This window comes from Podarcis raffonei, chromosome 3 (genome assembly GCF_027172205.1).
Source record: "Podarcis raffonei isolate rPodRaf1 chromosome 3, rPodRaf1.pri, whole genome shotgun sequence".
NCBI classification, from domain to species: domain Eukaryota; kingdom Metazoa; phylum Chordata; class Lepidosauria; order Squamata; family Lacertidae; genus Podarcis; species Podarcis raffonei.
In genome coordinates this window covers 81185726-81208513 of record NC_070604.1, presented here as the reverse complement: position 1 = coordinate 81208513, position 22788 = coordinate 81185726, and the positions used below count along the sequence as shown (strand labels likewise).

Sequence of the window (22788 nt, the reverse complement as noted above, 5' to 3'; positions counted from 1 at the left end):
TTACAAAATGAAAAAAAAAGAAGGAATATAGAAATAGGCAATAGTAATAATATGGTAATAAAAACAGTAATAAAACAAATGTCGCAATGTTAGATGCTGTAAAACAGCTCTGATATGTAATGCTTCTTATACAGGATGAGTAACTGCATTTGTTCAGACGTTACTTATTGAGAAGAAAGTAAAAAAGAGTTGAATTCTCAATTTCCCCACTGCAAAGAGAAATTTAATTTCTGTTGGAGACTGAATACAGTGGTACCTCTGGTTACGTACTTAATCCGTTCCAGAGGTCCGCTCTTAACTTGAAACTGTTCTTAACCTGAGGTACTACTTTAGCTAATGGGGCCTCTCACTGCTGCCTCGCCCTCGGCACGCGATTTCTGTTCTCATCCTGAGGTAAAGTTCTTAACCCGAAGTACTACTTCCAGGTTAGCAGAGTCTGTAACCCGAGGTGTTTGTAACCCGAGGTACCACTGTATCTCCTTAATTCTGCATCACACCAAGAGCAGGTTAGAAGTTGTTGTCTTTTTTTAATAATCCCTTCACCAAGTTCAATTATAGAGCAGTATGCAGCAGATATAAATAATGAATTAGTAAATTCCTAGTACAATAAGATAAAGACATTAACAATCTTAAATAAAAGACAGCAGATAAAAATGACAAGGAAAACTAAGTAAGCTATTATTCAAATTAAAATGCCTAGATTTTTTTGATTTTTTTTTTAGGCTTAACCTGTTGCCAAAAGGATTGTAAAGTAGATGCCAGGTACCCTTGTTTTGGGAGTACATTCCAGACCTAGGGTTCCACCACTGACAAAGCCCTGTCCATTTTAATTATATAATGATCTTCCAGTAGAGAAGACTTGAAGTAGAGTGTCAACAGACGATCTTAAGGCATGGGCAGGCTGGAATGGGAAGAACTGATCCTTCAGGTTTTTGGGTCGCAAGCCATTCAATTATAGGCAGTGACCGTTTTACATGCATCCAATTAATGTGCAATCATGCACATGCTGGTCACTGCCAACCCCAGAAGTGGCCTGAAAATGGGGCGAGATTATGCACACTTGGCCTATGCACGAGGGGGCCAGGAATGGAACCCCCACTCAAAATGGTTGCCACCTGTACATACTTACCACAAAATACATATTGAAATAGGTATTCTATTTCAGTATATGCATTTCTCAATCTTTTTTAACCTAAATTACCCATTTTAATGTATTTCAATATATTTTTTTGAGTTGAGTATTGCACTGCCAAATTCATCGAGGTACAAAACAATTCTCTTCTGATTTCCACATTAGTCATGAAGATGTGGATCTGGTCAGTTTGCATCTAAATTCAGACAATATATTCCTCATGCATCCTTTCCATGAGCTCGTTACATGCATAATGGGCCCTACCTGTGGATCCGTGTAGCTCTAGTCTGTTGACCCAGAGAGCTTCTTGGGACACAAGAGAGTTACTGTTCTACTGGGAAATGCTGTTCAACTGAGAAATTCTCAGAAGCTCCTCTGATATCATTGCAGCCACCCGGGTTATTATGTCCTTCCTTGTTTAAGAGACATTTGGAAAGAGTGGAAAAGTGATCTCTTAAGTTCCAAGAAGCCCAAGAGTCACTTCTCTGCAGCTCACAAAGATTTCTGCTAAGCAGAAATGGGAGCTTGCTTCATTGATCTCTGCGAAACAGCAAGCTCACGTTTCCTGTTAGAAAAAGCAGAGCAGCAACTCTTTTGCAGGCTTTTTAGCCTTCTTGGTACTGATGGAACTAAAATGAGTATTAAGAAAGTTACTCCTGTTTGTGTCTCTTCCTGGCTATGTTGTAGCCTGTTGTTTGGATGTCTAAGTTTGTATTTAACAGAATTCTCAAAAATCAGTTCAATTTTTTTCCACGTCTGTGTTTTTAAAATAGTGGAATTACTTAATACAAGCAAATGCTTTAAATCTGTATATCTTCATTAATATGATAAACAAATATTTTGTACACAGAGGCATACCGTCTTCTCCCAGACCCAGATCCTGCTGTTGAAACTTACAGTGGTAGAGTACTAGAAATCATATTCTGTTTCTAAGATTTCACTCCTAAATATTTGGTTTTTTGGAAAACAATTACTTTAAATTCTCATGTTGTACAATGCTGGGTTACAGGACTAGCTCCAAATTCATAAAACTATAACTTAAAAAAAATACTCTGACTATTGAAGTAACTGGGAAATAAAGGGAAATTCAAATCAATTTGCAATGTTTTACAAAAAAACAAAAACAACAATCGGGTCCAGCTCATGACAACTCTCTGACCCTCAGTGATTGTTTTGCATGCTTTTAGAAATAAGTGCTTTTTCTGCTTATTAAAAAAAGCTTTTTAAACTAAGAATGAGAAACTGCAAAAGTGTTTATATTCCAGTGTGTCTTATTAATATGTGAAAGCCACACTAGGAACCTTTTTCATCTGCAGGGTAGAGTAAAACTACTTTAGATAATTTAAAATAAGTAAAGCCTGACTTATTCATTAGCATCTGCATATTATCTGGCAATGAAATATTTTCATTTTTCAATTAATTGTACTGGAATAATGCTATATTCTAAATTCACAATGTATCTTTACAAGCTAGTATTATAATCTGATCTGAAAACATTGCAATTATTTTTACATTGCAACACATGCAAATAATTTACATTGCACTGTATTGTAAATTATTTTTATTTAAATTATTTCTGAACAGTAATACTTGTACTGTCTAAAAGTGTCATTTGTGCACTTAACAAATCTTGGCAAAAATGACTTCAAGCTTTTTGACACCACATTCTTTCATGCTATCTGACTGATCCATAATTCAAGGTAACTGACCTACAAAGCTAGTGTTTTGAATCTTCAGTTCCCTTAGGTTGTTTGGTTACTGTTACATTTCCAAGGACTTGTATTTATATTAGTCTGGACAGCCTTTTCGGGGGGGAAGAGGAGGGGTGGACAAGAAAAGTGTTTTCTTCCTGCAGCCCCCAACATCTGACTGAAAATGAGCATTTTTCCTGCTATTGTTACTCCTGTTCCTCAGGAAAGTAACATTAGATTATTATTTCAAGTCCACTATGCTCTTACAATGTTTGTTGGATGTCACCTAATGTTTCAAAATTGAATTTCATATTCAATAGACTTGATATTTCCACCCCCCTCTGGCAACTACACTACTTCAGTTATTTACACTCAATGCCTATATTATCTCATGGAAAGTTAGGCTTTTTGACAATGAGAAAAATTTGCAGAAAAAGTACCACTCACTGTGTTGGAAAGTGACAATGAATTGGGCCCTTGTTCTGATATATATATATCATGCTCTTAGATAGAAGACTAGTAGCGTTCCTAACTTATTAACTCACCATTGTACAAAGAGCTTCCTTTTTCACATTTTTGTAAATTAGCATTTATTATTTAACACAATTTCAGTAGCTTTCTTTTTATGCTATAGTGAGCAAACACTTTTGTATAAGGTATTTTGGGTTTGGAATTCAGCAACTGTTGTGTTGTCATGATGTTTCTAAAATCTAAACTCATTTTATTCCTTGCAGTAGATACAATAATAATTCTTTTTTAATAATTAAACTAATTTAGTAAATTCAAGATGGAGGCGCTTTCCTACTGATTATGCTTCCACCTCGGAAGATGAATTTGGATCAAACCGTAACTCTCCTAAACATGCCCGTCTACGTACTTCTCCAGCCCTGAAAACTACTCGATTGCAGAGCACAGGGACACCAACGCAAAGTAGCAATATCTTCAAGCATAGGATAAAGGAACAGGAAGACTACATTCGAGATTGGACTGCCCATCGAGAAGAAATAGCAAGGTTGGCTTTCAAGGGATGATTACTTGGTTTAAAAACAGCATCTTATCGGTTAAATCAATGACCATTACGAAATGTGTTTTGTTTTGTAACCGGGTTTATACTCAAACAAAATTGATTTTCTTTACCACAGAAGCACTATAAACTTACTTTACTGTCAGTGAAAGATACTATCATAGTGTTCCTAAATGCAGCCCTAAATCCCCAATTGTCATAATGGGTTTCACAAACGTGTACAAGTAGCTACTATTTAACATTAACTTAGTGCCAGTATGTTGGGACTTCGTTAATTAATTTTAATTAAGTGATAGAATCATAGAACTGTATAGCTGGAAGGGACCCCAAGGGTCATCTAGTCCAACCACCAGCAATACAGGAATCTCAACTAAATCATACATGACAAATGCCACCCAAATCACACATGACAAATGCTTAAAAACCTCCATGGAGGCAAGTCCACCACCTTCCAAGGTAGCCCATTCCACTGTTGGACAGCTCTTATTGTCAGAAAGTTCTTCCTGATGTTTAGTTGGAATCTCCTTTCTTGTAACTTGAATCCATAGGTTTGGGTTAATTATTAGGTTATAAGCCACTGCAGTTCTCCCTGGTTGAAACTATATACTGTAATGACCCATTTGCACATGGTAAGATGTACAGCCCTGGCTTGCAGGTATTTAAAATGTTGAGATGCATTTTGTGCAATTATAGCAGAAGAATGATGAATTTGCGCAGCCGTGTTTCTTAGGTATCTGCCAGAGCAACCAAAGCTGGAAGTTATTTTAAACACTCTTACCTATGATAGTTATGATTAGAAGAAAATACTCAAAACAGTAGCATGTTTCATATTGTAAGGAACAGCAACTTTGAACTCTGAGGTTTTTTATTTGGGATAAATTATGCTGTGTTAACTATTAACAGGATCAGTCAGGACCTGGCTCTCATCGCACGTGAAATCAATGATGTAGCAGGAGAGATAGATTCAGTGACTTCATCAGGCACTGCTCCTAGTACCACAGTAAGCACTGCTGCCACCACCCCTGGCTCTGCCATAGACACTAGAGAAGAGGTAGGAGATCTTCATGGAGAAATGCATAAGGTTCTTTCTTTTCTTTATTTCTTTTGCTTTATCCTTCTGACATAAGTTTAATTATTTCCACCTGTGTGTGCATGAATCTCCATATTCTCAGCATATCCTTCCTTTAATTTTAAGATTGTTGCCTATTAAAAAAAAAAATTAATCCCAGTGGTTAAAATGGCCAATGCAAGAACAGTCATATTGTGAATACATGGTCGGTTTTTCTGTTTACTTTGAACATAAGACCTTTTGCTTGTTTCTTTGTCATAGCCTCAGATGCAAGTGAGTAGTATCTCAATGCTCCCTAGTAAAGAGAAAGCATTAGAGATTTGTTTATATACAGGGATTATAAAATACTGTGCGTAAGGTGAGGTACTTTGCATTTTCATTGGTCTTAGATGGCCCTGAATGTTACCAATCTTTTAAATGATTCACTCACTGAGTTGAAGTTCCCCTCCCTAATATATTATTGTATTATTATTATTATTATTATTATTATTATTATTATTAATTCAATTTATAAGCCATCCTTCCTAATTATAACAATTGTCATAAACATTTAAATTAGCATGATTTCATGCTGTCATACATTTCTCTGACATGCTGTTTCTATATGCAAAACCTGCATGTTCAGGTCAATATTGTGACCACCAGTGAGAGTATTTTAAAATATAAAGTCAACTCTTTTTAACAGTATTACTGTTTGTCTTTTTTTAACTATTTGGTTTGATTTCAGGGTTGGCACTTTCCTGGGAAGCTGTATTTTAAGGAGCAATCCAGTAACACACCACCATAGTAACAAAAAGCTACTGAGAAAAATTTAGCAATTGGATAAAAGTTCTTTGTTAGAGTTGCCTCCATTTAACTTCTAAGTGTGAGGGTTTGTTTCAACAGTAATTTGGAATTCTCAGATATGGAAAATGTAGGCAGGATACAACTAATTAGTCCTGTCAGCAGGAGTCCTGTGCAAGCACTTCCATTTCCCCAATGGAGGTTTGCCCCCTGTCCTCCTCATCCCCCTTGAAATTGGCTGAGGGGGTGTTTCAAGAACCCCCAGAACAGTGCACAGGGGAAAGGAGAGGGAAATTGCTCCATCTGGCAAGCTAATATACTTGCCCTGGTGGAACGGTTGCCTTAGCACACCCGCGTCACTTTTCAGTAGGCAGAACAACGAAGGAAAAACAGAATAGAGTTACCAGCTACCAGCTGCGGAGTAGTCAAATACATGTTGAACCATTTACAAAACACTCCTACAGCTTGGTCAGAATCACTCACACCGCTGATCTAATGGAAACAATGTAAAGTTAACTAAAGACACTCGGAAGTCCTGTGGCAGCTTGCACCAGCAGTAAGTGCTGGGAATGTAGAAGTCTCAACTCATAGAAGCTGCTGCTGAGAAAGCCTTTTCCAATTTTAACACTGTTCCCAAAGAGTAGACCGGTCACGTGAGCTGGTGATTTGACTATCTGAACCAGCTATAAGAGCAGATTCTGACGAGATAACATATTTGCAGAGACAACAACGAGAGAGAATCCATATTTGTGTCTGACGCATATATGTGGGATAAAAGAGAGAAATGAGAAACAAGGTTTTGTGTTATTATTAAGGTTTTTTTTCCATTACTGAGCATTGACAAATTCAAGTGAATAATCAGCTGGCTGGAATTTGAAAATGCCTCTAGAACACAACATTTAGGGTGTATGAGTAGAGTTTATTTTATTTTTCTCAGGTAGTGGATGGCTGGTGGTAAGCACTAAATCCCAAGATTTAATCTAGTAAAAACAACCCTTTAAATGCTAAATTCAGTGCCAACCCTGGATGTTTTCTGTTCACCTGTTGTGTTGTTCCTCTTGATTTATTTCAACTTCTTGTACATAAGCCTCGGTTAACAACATTATGTTCTATGTGCCTTTTTGTGAGTAGCAGGGTATGTTTTGTGTGTAAGTGGTGTAATTTTTATTATGTTCATGTTGGTTTCTTTTTATTGTTTCCTAACCATACTACTAAGCTTCTGCTAATGTAAATATGCATTTTCTCTGAGTTAGATAATGTGAACTTACATCTTTACTAAATAAATATGAGTCCCCTTTCTCTTTTGTTCTGCAGTTATACACCACTATTGCATTTGTAACCTAATATCTATTTCTGTGCATTCATAACAAAAATAATTGCTGATGTTTTGGCAAAATTAAATGATTTTTTTGTTTTTGTTTTCTAATATACAAGTAAATCGAACACTCTAGTTATTATTTTGATTTCTTCTGTTCTTTAGTGGCAAACCCATCTAAACTGACGAGCCTCATAATGCACCACTCTGGTTGGTTTTAAAGTGAAGCTTTCTCACTAATTATATATATATTTAAATTTTTTTCCAGCTAGTAGACCGTGTATTTGATGAAAGTCTGAACTTCAGGAAGATTCCTCCAGTGGTAAATGCAAAAACACCAGATGGCAACACTCGACCTAATGATTCCAAACCACAGACAACAGACCTACCTGAGCCCCCCACAATTACACGTCGTCGAACCTGGAGTAGGGATGAAGTAAGTATTGTCCATTCCTTTACATAAAGAGCCGAGTGAAAGGCCCAGGGAGCCAATAACTTTCCTGTTTGAACATTAAGTACCAAAGCACTACATGATAAACTACCTCATGAACTACCTCTATAAGGAAGAGACATTGCTCATCCCCTGCACCCCTTAGGCAGTTTCTAGTGAGACAGAGGCAGGGATTTGGAGTTAGTGAGGCAGAAGGCTGAGGAGGAAGACAAATTTGGGGTGAGGTGTTGGGTTTACTTTGTTCATTTTATCATTTTATATTCCATTGTTCTTCCTAGGAGCTCAAAGTAGTTTAGGTGGGATTATTCCATATTATCCCTGGAACATTTATGTGAATGGGGTTAGCTAAGAGATAGTGACTGACCCAAGATGCATTTTGAGCTTCACAGCAGAGTGAGAATTTGAGCCCCTATGAGCCTAAATTTGGCTATTCTTAATTGTCATCTTGCTTTGGTTCAAGTGTAGAACTGCCTAGCACTGTCTTGCGTATTATTTTTTGCTGCTCTTGATGTTTGTGTTTTATTATGAAAGTACAGACTGGGAAGATTATCCCTAGTCTCACAAAGAAAAAGCTCAGTGTGGCCCAATGTAAGCATCAGTGAAAACAGGAAACATACTTTAGAAACAGTGGAAAAGACCAGACTGTGAACCAAAATGTCATGAAATGGGAAATAACTGTGTGCTAGCATCAAATCATAATATTGTGAGACCAGTGGCAATATCGTGAGACCAGTTCGCAGAATGAAGCTTTCCCACCGCTGCCCACTGTGCCCCTAAAAAGCCATACTTGAGGATTAGGGGTCCGTCAGAAGAATGTTGTATGAGGAGCTGTGGCAGCAGTGTCAAAATTGGCAAAGTCTGATATCCAAGTCAATGTGTTTGAGACAACAATGAAAAAGGCCACAACTTTTATTGATTATAGCCAACCATGCTTGCTTAGGCATAGGGCAAAGTTCCAGTCATCAGGCAGCCGTAATGCTAACCAGTACCACCACCCAGCTTAGGTACATAATGACATAAAGCAGTAGTGTGGTCCATTCTGTGACACTGATGTGTGACCAGCATGCCAGCTCCTACGACAGCCTAGGACATGGGTAGGCAAACTAAGGCCCGGGGGCCGAATCCGGCCCAAATGCCTTCTAAATCCGGCCTGTGGACGGTCCGGGAATCAGCATGTTTTTACATGAGCAGAATGTGTCCTTTTATTTAAAATGCATCTCTGGGTTATTTGTGGGGCATAGGAATTCGTTCATTTTTGTTTTAATTCAAAATATAGTCCCCGCCCCCCCCCCGAGGTCTGAGGGACAGTGGACCGGCCCCCTGCTGAAAAAGTTTGCTGACCCCGGCCTAGGACCTTCAAGTGACGCCACAAGATCCTTTAAAGGGGACCCCACGGTGGGGAGCACTACAAGAGCCAGGCACCTGAGCTCACCACCAAACAGATAGATGCAACAAGTCATAGTGCCAATGCCAAAGTGTCTTGCCAGGCCTCCTAATGATGTCCTAGGTACGAATCCCAGAGGGTTTAGCAGTACTGTACACTGGCTACATAAGTGGGCCCAGAATATTATCTTGCTCCCTCCACATCTCTACATGAAGGGCACAAAGAAGAGCCCCTGGTGAGTGGGGTCCAGAGCATGATTCATTGAGTTTTGTATGTGTTTATTTTCTGCTGGCCATTGGATAGTTCACAGTTGGATTGAATACAATGGTACCTCGGGTTACATACGCTTCAGGTTACATACGCTTCAGGTTACAGACTCTACTAACCCAGAAATAGTACCTCGGGTTAAGAACTTTGCTTCAGGATGAGAACAGAAATTGTGCTCCAGCGGCGCGGCGGCAGCAGGAGGCCCCATTAGCTAAAGTGGTGCTTCAGGTTAAGAACAGTTTCAGGTTAAGAACGGACCTCCGGAACGAATTAAGTACATAACCAGAGGTACCACTGTATGTTTCATTATGTAGCTCACAGAGCAGATTCTTCCCTTGTTCAATTGCAATACTTTTTAATTCACATTTCAACTTTTTCTGCACATTGTTTTGTTTATTGGAAGTTGTCTTATTTTACAAACATTTACTAATACTAACAGTAAATTTATAAAATACTGATAACAAATACCAGGGAATTGAATCTAGCCAGCTGAAGTCAGTGTTATTTTTCCATTTATGAATGCGCTTTTATATTGCAATGAAAGCTATGTTTATGGCTAAAGACAATTTCCATATATTGACAAGTTGCATGGATTTAAAAATTTGAATATTCTTCTGTGCTCCAACTAAAGTAAATTGGAAGTATATGACATGAGAATAATCGTTTAGGAAGAAAAAGCCATGATATTGTCACTTACATTTTTAGAAGGTGATCTAGAAACTGTATTATTTAAATGAACAATTGTCTTTTGAAACTCTTTCAGGTTATGGGAGATACCTTGCTGTTGTCCTCAGTCTTCCAGTTTTCCCGGAAGATTAGACAGTCTATAGATAAAACAGCTGGCAAAATAAGGTAATCTGTGCCCTCATCAGTAAAATTCTCTTGCAAAAAATATTATTAAAATGTTTGTGTCCTTTTGACTGCAGATCATGTTCCATTAAAATCCATGTAAAATCATTGGTTTAATAGGAAGAAATTGGCCCTTCCTGTCTTCTTAAAATATTATTGTTAGCAGTAGTACTGGTATTTTAAAAATTGAGCTATTAACAATGAACTCATTTACACAGGGAAAGGGGGGCATATAGTGTTAAAACAATATTCTTGTAATGTGCAGTGACTGGCTAATAATAATAATAATAATAATAATAATAATAATAATTTTTATTTATTTATATGCCTCCCATCTGGCTGGGTTGCCTTTGTGGCTCCCAACAAAAAACAATAAAAGCACAATACAACATCACACACTAAAAACTTCCCTGAACAGGGCTGTCTGCATATGCTGGCTTCACTGAACTTTGCAGTGGGAAAAGTGGTGTGTCCCCCCCCCCCCATTTTCCTCAAAATCTAATAATCAAGTCACATTGAGAACATCTAAGAGGACCATGCCAAGTGCAAAATAATTGAAAGGAGAAGAACCAAATGGGATTTTTCAGATAGGGCTTACTGGGAAGGCTGCAAAAACAAAATGATTTTCTCAGCTAATGCTTTGCAGGGTATGTAAGACCTAGAAAAAGAAATCCCCACACTAAGTGTAGAAAGGTTGTAAATGATAGATTATGAAGAAAGTAGTGAGCCAAATGCAGGACCAAGTAAGGACACATGTATGCAAATATACACCATTTTCAGGTACTGTATGTGTGAGATCTTAAAACATTTCCCTCAAATTTTCAAAAAAAAATACAGCAAGAAAATATCGCCTTCTTATTCCCATTACTAATTTTAGTCAAAATAGCACTGGAGGAAAACTGCTTCTATATGGAACAGAGGGGAGTTGATCCTTCACATTTGCTCAAATCCAGAACCAGTGTTACGAAAATAAAAGTAGTACTTGTCTGTATAACGTGTTTAACTACACGAGTTTTAAAATAAATGTTCATCTTTTCAGTTTTAATTCTCTAACTATGAACTCTTTGCCAGAAACTTGAAAAACTATTCTGATACTCTAATTCCTACTTGTTTATTAAAAGTATTTTTATATCTCATGAAAATGTTTGAAATGTGCTTTGTTCATTGAAACTTGTGAATGGCATTTTAAACCAACTATCCTGGATTGCTCAGAATAGCCAAAATATAATTTCAGTCAAGTAAGTCTTGCCTAATTCAGACCTAGCACTTATTCCTGGAGTTATGTGAGTTTCTCAAGATATTTTGCACTACTTTTTGACAAAGAGGCGGGTTTTTTCTTGTGAGTAAGGGATGGTCATGACAGAGGTATATAAGATTGTGTATGTTGTGGGAGAAAGTGGATCCTGTCTCTTAATACTGGTGCACAGGGACATGCAGTGAAACTTAATGTTAGAAGATTCAGAACAGACAAGAAAGTTCTTCACAGCACATTCCATAGTATCTGCTATTACGAGATGCATTGATGGCCATTAAGCTGGCTTTAAAGGGGGCCTAGACACATTCATGTTTAATAGACTATTGTATTTTAATATTTTGTTGGAAGCCGCCCAGAGTGGCTGGGTATAAATTATTATTATTATTATTATTATTATTATTATTATTATTATTATTTAAAAGCCTTGTCAATGAACACTAGCCAGGACTTTTTTTCCAGCTGGAACTCTGTTCCGGCACCTCTCAGGTGTGGGCACCATTGCCATTCTAAGTGAACAAGGGAGGCGTTCATGGTGAGTTCTGGCACCTCTTTTCCTAGAAAAATAGCAGTTCTGCCACCTCCACTGTTGGAGGCAGTGTGCCTCTGAATAGGTGCTTCTGGGAACTGCAGGTGAGGAAAGGAATCTTGCAATCGGAATATGTTTGCAGGATTCCCATGAGTAACTGGTCGTCTGCTGAGTGAGTGAAAATGCTGCACTTGATGGTCCTTTCACCTAACGTTCTTTGCTATGCCCAGGTGGACACTATCCCGAATTTCAACTTCCTACCTAGCAATCTAAACTTAGCTTCCTGGAGCATATGACCACATACCAAACTTAGCTTCCTGGAGCATATGACCACAGCACATCATTGGTGCTGACATGCACCATGGCAGCTGAGTCTTCCCAGGCACTGTCATCCACTCTATCTAGATGAGGCATGACCTCCACAACTTTTATATCAAGCGGGCTAGTCACCATGAAGTGTACACTCCCATCACAAGCCTATCTCTCTGTTTTTCTAATGGTCAAATTTCCTATTGGCACCAGTCCTTGGATATATGTATCATGAAAGTCTATCAGTTTATCCCCTAAGGAATTGTTCCCTCCTCCTATGGAATGCCCCCCGCTGTTCCTATCTCCATTTTTATTAGAGAGTGCATTCCCAGCTCTCTACCCATGAAGTCCTGTGTCAGTCCCAGCAAGGTCAAAAGAGATATTCCTCTTTTCACCTTGCCAGTACTTCCATCCTCCAGTTTCCTAGAGTGCTGGAAGTGCAGCCACTACGAAGTAGTTTGTTACAAAATATGGAAAACATTTGGAATGTTTAGATTTGTCTGTGTGCGTACTCTGAAGAGAAAATGACAACTGGGTAAAAATTAATTGCTCCGTAATTAATTGCTCCCCTGCAAGTAAGAGCAAGAGCAATATAGGCTTGCCACAAGACTGTAAATGCCCATCTTATTTTGAGTTGCGTTCAATTAGAATTTTTAAGGCAGGTGGTGATTTTTTTTATTGTTAGGCAGTCATGCAAGTCTTTATAGCATAAGGCTTATAATCACTCTTCTGTGCTTTTTGGCTACAGAGTCTTGTTTAAGGACAAAGACCGAAATTGGGAAGACATTGAAAAGAAGCTACGAGCTGAAAGTGAAATCCCAATTGTGAAAACATCAAGCATGGTAGGATGAAATAATAATTGTCATTCTCAAGTAAGAATGTTGAAAAGGGGAAGCGGTCCTCAGCTGCTGAAGGTTTAAAGATGATCGATTTTGGATGCTTTTTCACTAAGAGTGGCTGTAGCTGAGTGGCCGAACATCTTCCTTGCATACGGAAGATCCAAGGTTCAATCCCTTGCATTTCTAGGTAATGCTAGGAAAGACTCCTGCCTGAAACCCTGAAAAGCCAATACCAATTTGTGTAGACAAATGAGATAGACCAGTTCTTTATAAGATAGCTTCTAATGTACCTGAGACTATAGCTGCTTTAAAAGTTCTTCACCTTGTTATAAGTCTTTATTTAATTAATAAGTTGAATTTATATCGCACCCTTCCTCTCAAAGGAGCCCAGGGTGGCAAACAGCAAAACAATACAATATACAGACAGATATATAGATACAGCCAAACCACACACATAGGTGTGTGTGTGTGTGTGTGTGTGTGTGTGTGTGTTAGGCTTTGTGTCTTCTCCATGAAGTCTGATTAAGGTACACAATAGCCAGCTGCTATGCACATAAACTACTCGACTTACATTCCCCCTAACATATGTACAATCATTAATGTAATGTACATATTGTGAAAAAATGTGGCTTTTCCCTTAATGAAACCTAATGCTTTTTATGTGTTGATGCAGGAAATATCATCAATATTGCAAGAACTGAAGAGAGTTGAGAAGCAGCTACAAGGTATTTAATATTATATACTGTTGTTGCGAACATCAGGGTTTCCAGAATACAAATAATTTTGTTTTGTCAAGCTTTTGATTTGATATTTTTTTTAAAAAGTTACAATCCTACAGAAGTTATAGAGGATATTGAAAGAGACAAGGGGATGAAAAGAATGATAGATGAAAAGAATAGATAACCCCACTTTTAAGGTTATCTATTCAGTTACTAGGTGAGAATCAATAGTGACTCGACCCTACTGCTCACTGCCGGAGTCACTACTTTCTGTTCTCCAGACCTTAGTTTTTGCTATAGACATAGTAGTGGAATGCCTGTCAGTGTGCTACTGGGCAAATAGTGGATCTCACAATAATAGATTGTTATATGGGTGGGAAAGGTCTTCTCGACTCCACAGGTGACTGTTCAGTTTGCAGCTGCCTCCCCTGGCAACTGACAGGAGTGCGTTGCTATGACTACAGGGAGCACCACTACCCATCCTTGCTTCTTCAATGACCACAGACACAGGTCCTGTCCTGCCATCCAAAGCCCCTCCTTCCTCATGTTTCTGGCCCTGCAGAACTTTGCATAAAGCTGATTAGGTTTTATCCTTAAGAGAACTTGAAATATTGCCCTCCGTCATAAGAAACTCTGGCACCAGGAGTGGCTTGATCACCAGGGTGCACAGCCTCCCAGCAGCAGTATCTATGCCACTTATCAGGAGGGGCAAGGTTGGGGCTGCAAGAACACAGTGGCAAGAGCATCTGATTGGATACACCAGTGCATTCACAACCTCCCTGTCACCTTGCCTCTCCCTTCCTGGTACATGAAAGCAACACTGCTGCTTGGGTGGCTATTGTAATGGCTCCATCCCACGAGATGAGCTGAATGAAAAAAATCCTAATAGTGATTTTTCACCAACCTCTCCCCCTCTTTCTTTATTCAGTGATAAATTCAATGATTGATCCTGATGGGACATTGGAAGCGATGAGCAATTTGGGATTGGCGAGCGCTGTCCAAGCAGCTCAGCCTAAGCAGAAGTCCAGCTCTGTTTCTCAAGGTGCCCATCCTCAGATCCAGCCAAACTGCCAGCCAGAAGCAAGAGCTGTTCGAACCACCATTGCCCCAGCCTCAACTGAACTTGGCAATGTTGAATCTGAGCATGATTTCAGCATACATTTCAATCGGTTCAATCCAGACGGAGAGGAGGAAGATCCAACTTTGCGTGAATGACAACATGCTGTCAGAACTTTTAGTATTGAATGTGCAGAATTCAATGAAAGAGTCCTAGCATCATCGTTCAAAAAGTAACAAAAAGTTTGGTAAAAGGGCCATTGCTTTGTTATACCAACTACTTAGCTGTGATGCTTTGGATGTCGCACACCTCCTGACTCATTAAGGTAAAATTGGTATTGACATAGAACGCAGTTTGTGGTAATTGTATGGGCTTTGCAAGCACTTATTTTGAACCTTTCCCTCCATAGTTTACTTAGTTTCAGCAGACTGTTAAAATGATATGCAAGCAGATGAAAGTCCAGCATTATTAAATTTCTGAGTCTCCTGTGCCAAGCTGATTTGTGATTAAACCTCTTCACTCAAATTTGTATGAAATTATTGATCATTTAAACTTGATTCTGAGTAAGGGGATCTAAATTAGGATATCCTGCATCTTAATACCATGACACGTTACAATATAAGGAGAGACCGGCTTGACAATGCATTCATTGTTGCATACTGAAGATTTCAAACCATTGTGATTTATAGAACTTCATTGCTATGTAAATTGTCATGAGGTTTACATGAATATTATGTTTGCACTAAGAATTTGGTGGGAGTTGAAGGTGAACATATCAGTATCAATAGGGGCTAATAACTTGGATGTACATAGAAAAGTGATCATAACTGTCCTTATTTTAAAAAAGATGACACCATGACAATGGCGCAAATCCACCTCCCAAAAGTCTAGATTTGGCCCTTGCTGATCCTGTTCAATATGTCTTTTTGATGTTGATGAGAATGAAATGTCATCATTTTGGAACTATGAAACCAGTTTAAATGTATAGCTTTGTAAGTCTATTCCTTTAAATCCTTTCTCATGCTGTGTCACCAAGGTCAAATAAAAATGCATTTATAAGTGCTCCTTGAGATGATCATGAGTTGTAAAATTTTCTTCAAAAGATTTGGAAATAGAATAGTGATAATCTGGTCAATAGACTGACTCCAGACATCCAAATTGTTCATGTTTTTTCCTGTAGACTCTCTAGTAAGTCTCTGTCTTATATGTTATAAGAATTTCTGGAAGAAAACTGCTAATGTAGCCCTTTTGCTTATAATGCTTAACAGCAAAGCTAACAAAATATCTCATATAAGCCTATTTATCTTTAAAGTTGTCCCTGTAACTTAACTTTCGGAAATAATAACAAAAGTAAATAACCCTATATTTCCAGAACACTGTAATTTCAAGATCTTCTGTTAAATGCAACTGAGAACTGGAAGTTTCCTGTTTTTGCATCAGTCTATATATTAAGGTTACAAATACAATTTTGAAGCTTTTATGAAATAGTCTTTAATATTTCAGCAATAATCTTATGTGTCACTTGTTTAAAACTACTTTTTTCCTGTACAATTTTTAAACTGTACAGGATTTTGGAAGTCATTGCAAAGTTTGACCAACTAAATATACGAAAACATTTTTTGTAGAGATATAAAAATAAAAAACCCCAAAACCCTGTTGTATATTGGCTTTAGTTTTGTTTTTTTTTGCTTTAAAATTGGAAACTGCCTCTTGTCAAACTCTGTGTCCCACTCACTATTGACAGAGATCAGGAAAACACTTGTTTACAGATGCTGTCAAAATTTAAACTGGTGTACAACAAAATACATTGAGAGCAGTTACAAGGTTTTGGCCATCATCATTTCTCATTTCAGTGCTTGGGAGAAGAACCACAAACACACCTATGTGGGAAAATAGGAAACAGATATGGAAAAATTAAACAATTACACTCTTCACACAATTGTTTTTATTTTTTCAGAGGTTTACACCTTTTGTGTTCTGTAATAAATGTTTGCATTTATAATGTTCTTTGTATGAATGCATACTCCTTATTTATTTTTTTGTTACATTTATTATATATGTTACAAGCATTTACAGCTCCATTTTTAAATAAAGTGTTTCTGGAACTTTATACAATAACTTGATATACATGTGTGATTAACTGTGTGAACCAGTAAATGTTCATGATGTGCTTTGAATCAAGTTCAATAATTATGAAGGGATATTTTCCTAAATGTACTGTGTGTTTTGTGTCTGAGAATTAATTTTGCTGAATTTTGGACAATGTTTGTGCAAAGGACAATAAAACCACTTTAATTCTACAATAGGTGTTCATACAGAGATCTGTAGAAGTTAAAAACAATGTACATGTAGCAATACAAGCTTGCATATAGACAAATCCTTACTCCTTTTGCAGGGAAAATTTCATTACATAAACAAAAGGTGCAGAGTAGGGGCATCTGTACTTCTGGTTGTCTTTCCCCCTCCCGCAGACCCTGACAATTGTAGCTCCCTGTAGCATATCCTGCACTATTCAAGAATATGGGAACTCCCTTTCTGTGAACAGAGTTCTGCTCATGGTTTCCTGGGTACCCACTGTAGAGTTGGGGGTGCGAGTGAAATATGGCAGTATGGCTAATTAAAGCTTGGTAATCCCTCTGTGCTTGTTTTTATTACATAAATCTAGATGAAAACATCTTAAGTTTCCTGTGCTAGTGGTGGGCAAAGGCTCCTGGCTCAGCTTGTAATTAGTATAGAGCATTCTCAGAAAAAAAATCCAGATTGTTTGCAGTTTTTAATAATGAGACAGGAACTCTCCATTGGTTGTCCTACTCCCAGAATGTGCTGCCAAGAGGGATTTATAGAGGACTATTGGAGACTGATTAAAGCACCAACCTCATTTTTAAGGTCTGGATGCTTCAAATGGCATTGATTCTCTGAAGCGAGTATGAGAAATGGAGTTCTCAGTACCTCCTAACTAATTCCTTTGAGCCAGGCACAACTGGGAATGTCATTGGCCAGACTTCTTGGAAATGATGGGCATTCTGTTTGAACATCCAGGCCGTTCCAATTATGAGGCTATTGATATGCACCTTCCCTGCTTTTAGAACCTCCTTTTCACAAGGGTAAGTTTGGGGAATGAAAATGGCTGCTGGTGGCACCCTCTGTATGAAATGCCCCACCCCCAAAAGGCTCACCATATTTCTATTTTCTTTTAGTTATTTAAAGTATTTGCATCTTACTCCATAAAAAAAAAGGCTCCCACAGAAGCTTAGAGATCTCTAAAAAAATAATTCAGTCCCTGATTTCATGCTTACAATTCAAAAAGGGGCATTTTAGGCATCAGAAGAAGACCTTTTTCTTCTCCCAGGTCTCCAAATTTGTAACGGATGGGCATTTTTGGTCTCTTAATTCCTTGCACCGGTGTCTTTTCGCCTTCTGATGTTATGATTGTTCTAGATTGATTTTATGCTGCTGTGTTTGTGCTGACATTTGCATGTTTGTGTGCTGATTTGTATTGTTTAGAATTGGTTTTCATTTATATTATTTTGTACTTTTAATAATGCTGTAAACCACCCAGAGGATTTAAGTAGTGGATGGTATACAAATATAACAGTAATAACAGCAACAATGATAAATAATGGCCAGCACCATGGACAAGCTCATTTTGAGCTAGCCCTGAACTTTGGGGTTTGCCATAACTGAGCCTACTTCATATTTTCAGTCCTAGAAGCTGCTACACTGGCTTTAGGGTGCAACCTGCATATAGACTCTATATGCATAACACAGACTGCAAAAGGCATCGTTGAGATCATGTATCCATCCTAAATATTATTTAAACAGCCTATGATGGGGAAATCTTAGTTACCTGCAAATGCCTTTCTTTTCATTTGTCCAGTTTGTTGGGGTGGGGATATCCTAACAGTAAATATAGCATACCGGAGAGGGTGCTTTAGTTTTATCTACCAGCACCATAGCTTCTCGTACTCAGTTCCAGGCATTTTCTGCCTCATTCCTGACTTCGTTTTTCATATTGGAGCCAAGCGGGGGCAGTACCTGGAGTAACCATTTGTGAGGAAGTAAACCATCTATTAAGACAAACTACACCACTATAGACAGGGTAAGCACCCGAATGCTTGCCTTGACACCTTTATCTTGGGCATTAAAAAGACTGCGTGCCAACATGGTTCAAACTGATAGTGTTATCCCCAATGGTGCTTAGACTATCTGACCAATCCTTCTCTTTGATATTTTGGATACAATATTACTGGCTAACTTTATGGCATATGTCCAGAAATCACACAATCCATTCCTATTTCTGCTATAGGTTATAGCAGGTGGAGAATGGCCCTTAAAACTAGAGTATGCTCTAGTAAGGAGTTTCCCAGGGGCTTGGGTTTCACTATGTGTATTTGGACTACACATAAATGACCATGTTACATTGGCTGACTTCCTGTGTGTTGTGCCACATTTTAGTTATGTATTTTCATATATCTGTTAATCAAAATTTGGCTCAAAATTCAGAACAATAGCCACACTGTGCCTTAATTGGCCCTGCGCTGAACTTCTGAATACTGCTAAGAGGCAGGCTTCACGTCCACAGTTTCAAAGTGTATTCACCAAATGTAATGATACCATAAAAGTTTCTATTGAATCTTAGCAACTAATAATGTTTTCAATCCAAAGGTGAGCATTATGAACCCAGAGTTTTTCTCCTGATCACTTTTAAATAAGAGCTGGATGAGAATTCCCTTCCCTTCCACTCACTAGTTTACTGTAGAAACTAATGGATTTGTGCTAGTGCCAGGCACACCAGATTTTTACCACTCCCCACTTCCTGCTGCATGCACCTCCCCCCAACATCCAGAGGATTGGGGAAACCCACCATAACAATATGGGCTATGGAGTGCAGAGCCGGCAAAAAAGAGTGGATCAGACATGTTTTCTGCTGGTGCCACCAACTGTGTTGTAGCAGCATTACAGGCACTAGCAAGGGAGGAGACGGAGAGAGAGAGAGAGAGAGAGAGAGAGATACAGATCCTTGAAAGAAATGCCGCCTTCTTACTTATTCACCTTCAGTAGAGCCAGTGCTTTTTTTTCTGAGGGGACACATACCCCTAAGCATTTTGTGAATCTTTGTACTTTTGTCCATTTACTGTATTTATTTTTCCCAATTTGAACTATAAAATGGTGGTTTTCTTGAGTCAAAGTGAGAGTACCCCTAAACATTTTTTTAAAGAAAAAAAGCACTGAGTAGAGCTGATGCCAATCAATGGGTCATGAGATCATCCTATCCCTGCCTAACAGTGGCTTTGAATATAGATTATGGTTCTAGATAAGAGAGGGAGAAAAGGAGTGGCGCAGAGAGAGAGAGAGAAGGAAGGCATCTCTGCCATTGTTGCTTACTGTGTCAATACTGCATTAGAGGCCTCTGTAATTCATTCATTTGGCCTGCATCACTTCACTGTCAAAGAACTGGCATAAGCACAATGTTACTCTAACGTGTTCTCTTGAGGAGGGGAAAGCATTTGATCTGCAAAAAGTCTCCTTGGTTATAGCTTTTGAACCATTTTCAGGGACTTGTGGATCATCTGCCAAAATTATCAACACACTATCACCACAAAAGTGCTTTGCCCAATTGCCTTGCCATGAGGTCATGCTGTTTAGAGAGGAAGAAGAAACCACAATGAGCACACACATCGAGTTACACATTTCTCTGAATGGTGGCTATAGTTTTTCTCCACAAGGCCCTTCTTTTACTCAAGTGAATCAAGACTGGCTGATTTTCAACAAGCCCATCCTGTTGTGGAAAAGAAAGAAACAGCAGGACTGCATAGTCTGTTATTATCTTCTCAAGGTCTTAAATCCTACCAAATGGCTCAGCTCTGGAATTTGTTTTCGGTGCCAGAGCTCGGTCCTGGAATGTCTCACGTTATAAGAATTATAGCTCAGTTTGTACAATGTGCCAGGGAGCATATTACAGTAATTTGCTTCTAGACATGCTTGAATCACCTCTTTTTCAAACTAACCACTGTGTCATGAACTGGCAGGACGGTGGGAGGAGGAAGAGGAAGAAGAGGATCCCGGCAAGAGGTGTAGCTGGGACTAGGACACACCAGGGAAAGTAGGGAATGGAGAAGGAAGTACTCACAGGTTGACAGAGGGTGGTGAGGGAACAGGGATCAATGCACAGGAGCCAGAACAACAGGACCCATCACCAAAGCCAGAGGGGGCCCTGTCTCCCCAAACACAGCAGGCTCTGAGGCGTAGCAAGCAGTGTGAGGGGTGCTCCAGGAGACTGAGGCAGAAAAGGGCCCACAGCCCAGCTTCCTAGCTGGCCAGGTGGGGTTTGCTAGCTCTGGGAGGAGGGGTGTGATTCCTCAGCTGGCTTAGGCTCAGGACAGATGAGAGTCAGCTGCCTCATCAAGCCCAGATGCTGCAATCAAGTACAAAAGGGAAGCAGAGCTGAGGTGCTGTGTCTGCTCAACTGCCCATGATGGTGGATCTTGACCTGGTTGCCCTTGAACCTCTATGGGACTGTTTGACTCTGGGCTGTAACCTAACTGCTGGACTTCAGACTTGGCAACTTGGATTGACCCTGGGCTGTGTTTCCTGACCTTTGGACTTTGCTTGTGTGGATTGACCACTGGACTTTGACCTTTGGACTTGGCATACTGACTTTCTGCCAGGTAGGCCAGGGGTTCGGGACACACTGCTTAGGCCCAGGCCATGGTTAGGTTATAAAGAGAGGTGATTGAAGCATGAGCTTAAAACACAGGCTGAGTAGCTCTAGAATGCCACAGAAACTATCAGGGAAAAGTAGAAATTGCATGTTTACATAATGCTTTTTCCCTTTAAGAAATGTAAATATATGGTCAGAGTCAGACCAATTAATGCTTGTCATGAAAGCAAGCTGAAATCTAAGGACTGGACTCTGTTCTGGTCTCATTATTTTCAGCTGAGGCATTCTATAATATAAGATTTAGTGGCACTTAAATTTAACATGAGGTGATGAATTTATGAGGAACCTCTACTATAAAAGGTGTAGCATCGCAGATGTATGGAACCTTATTCATTTTAGAAGCAGCATGTTATTTTATTAAAAACTCTTGGAGTCAAAGACCTGCCGCTTCCTCTGTTGCTCTAGGGGGCAGATAGTCATATTGTCAGTTTTCTGTTTACCCACAAGAGAAGCTAAATATAAATTAGCAGATTGTAGCTGCTCCTGCCCTGCCCCTCAGTGTTTTATCAGTGCACACAACAGGGCATGCAACCACTTTAAAACAACTTAATGCAATTAGAAGTATGATTGCATCAAGATTACTTTGGGTTAGTGCTGCTTTTGTCAGTGCATGTGTTTATAATAGGGGTAGGGAACCATTGTCCTACCAGGTGTTGTTGGACTACAACTCCCATCAGCCTTGACTTTGTGCCATGCTTTCAGGGGCTGCTGGGAGATGTAGTTCAGCAACATCTGAGGAGCCAAAAGTTCCCCTGGCCTGATTAACTATGACACAAATGAACTCATGGGAATGAAAGCTGCTGCAAACTCCACACACACACACACACACACACACACACACACTGCTCTGTACAGTGGAGCATCCCTAATGCATCTGTTCCACTTTGCCAACTGCACAAAGCAATTTCCCGGCTTTGAGCCAGTCACCATGTCTCAGATTAACCTACAGGAGGATAAAATAGGATGATCACCTCCTTTCTGCCATCCTAAGAACCCAGAGGTGGTAAATAAATAAGCAGAAGCACTTGATTGGGGGAGTGAGTATTTGTCCTTTTACAATGCACAGTACGCCAATTGTGAGGTGGCTTCAGGCTTCTGTTATCTGCAGTAAAAATTGCCTGATATCTTTGTTTCTAATGCGTTGGATAACATTCGCAGACACTAGGTGGCACATTGGCCTACCTTTTCAGAAATATGATCCAAATCGAGATGAATTTGTGCACAGTCATTTTCTAACGCATTTCCTGCTATGCTGTAAAACAATGGCAAATATCTGATAAGTATGAGATGTTAGGAATAACAGTGTACTGTAATCTGACACTCTTCTGCTCAGAAATCCCACTGGGTCCCACTGGGCTTATTCCCAGGCAAGTGGGAATAAAGTGAGAAAGTTGTGC

The 22788-nt window shown here is 39.1% G+C and overlaps 1 protein-coding gene across 11 annotated transcripts in view; it reads left to right on the top strand.

Moving 5' to 3' along the window:
- CEP170 (centrosomal protein 170) overlaps window positions 1-16973 on the top strand; it is a 73612-nt gene extending 56639 nt beyond the window's left edge. For 4 of the 11 annotated variants that reach the window (XM_053382660.1, XM_053382659.1, XM_053382670.1 and 1 more), the window contains 8 exons: window positions 1983-2033; window positions 3601-3835; window positions 4751-4928; window positions 7283-7450; window positions 9880-9968; window positions 12804-12897; window positions 13568-13619; window positions 14542-16973. In XM_053382660.1, the coding sequence (XP_053238635.1) occupies window positions 1983-2033; window positions 3601-3835; window positions 4751-4928; window positions 7283-7450; window positions 9880-9968; window positions 12804-12897; window positions 13568-13619; window positions 14542-14828 (1154 nt within the window). In that variant the 3' untranslated portion in view covers window positions 14829-16973. The remainder of the gene's footprint in view (window positions 1-1982; window positions 2034-3600; window positions 3836-4750; window positions 4929-7282; window positions 7451-9879; window positions 9969-12803; window positions 12898-13567; window positions 13620-14541) is intronic. The other 7 variants (XM_053382662.1, XM_053382669.1, XM_053382665.1 and 4 more) reach the window with 6 other exon arrangements.
- The last annotated feature ends 5815 nt before the right edge of the window (window positions 16974-22788 follow it).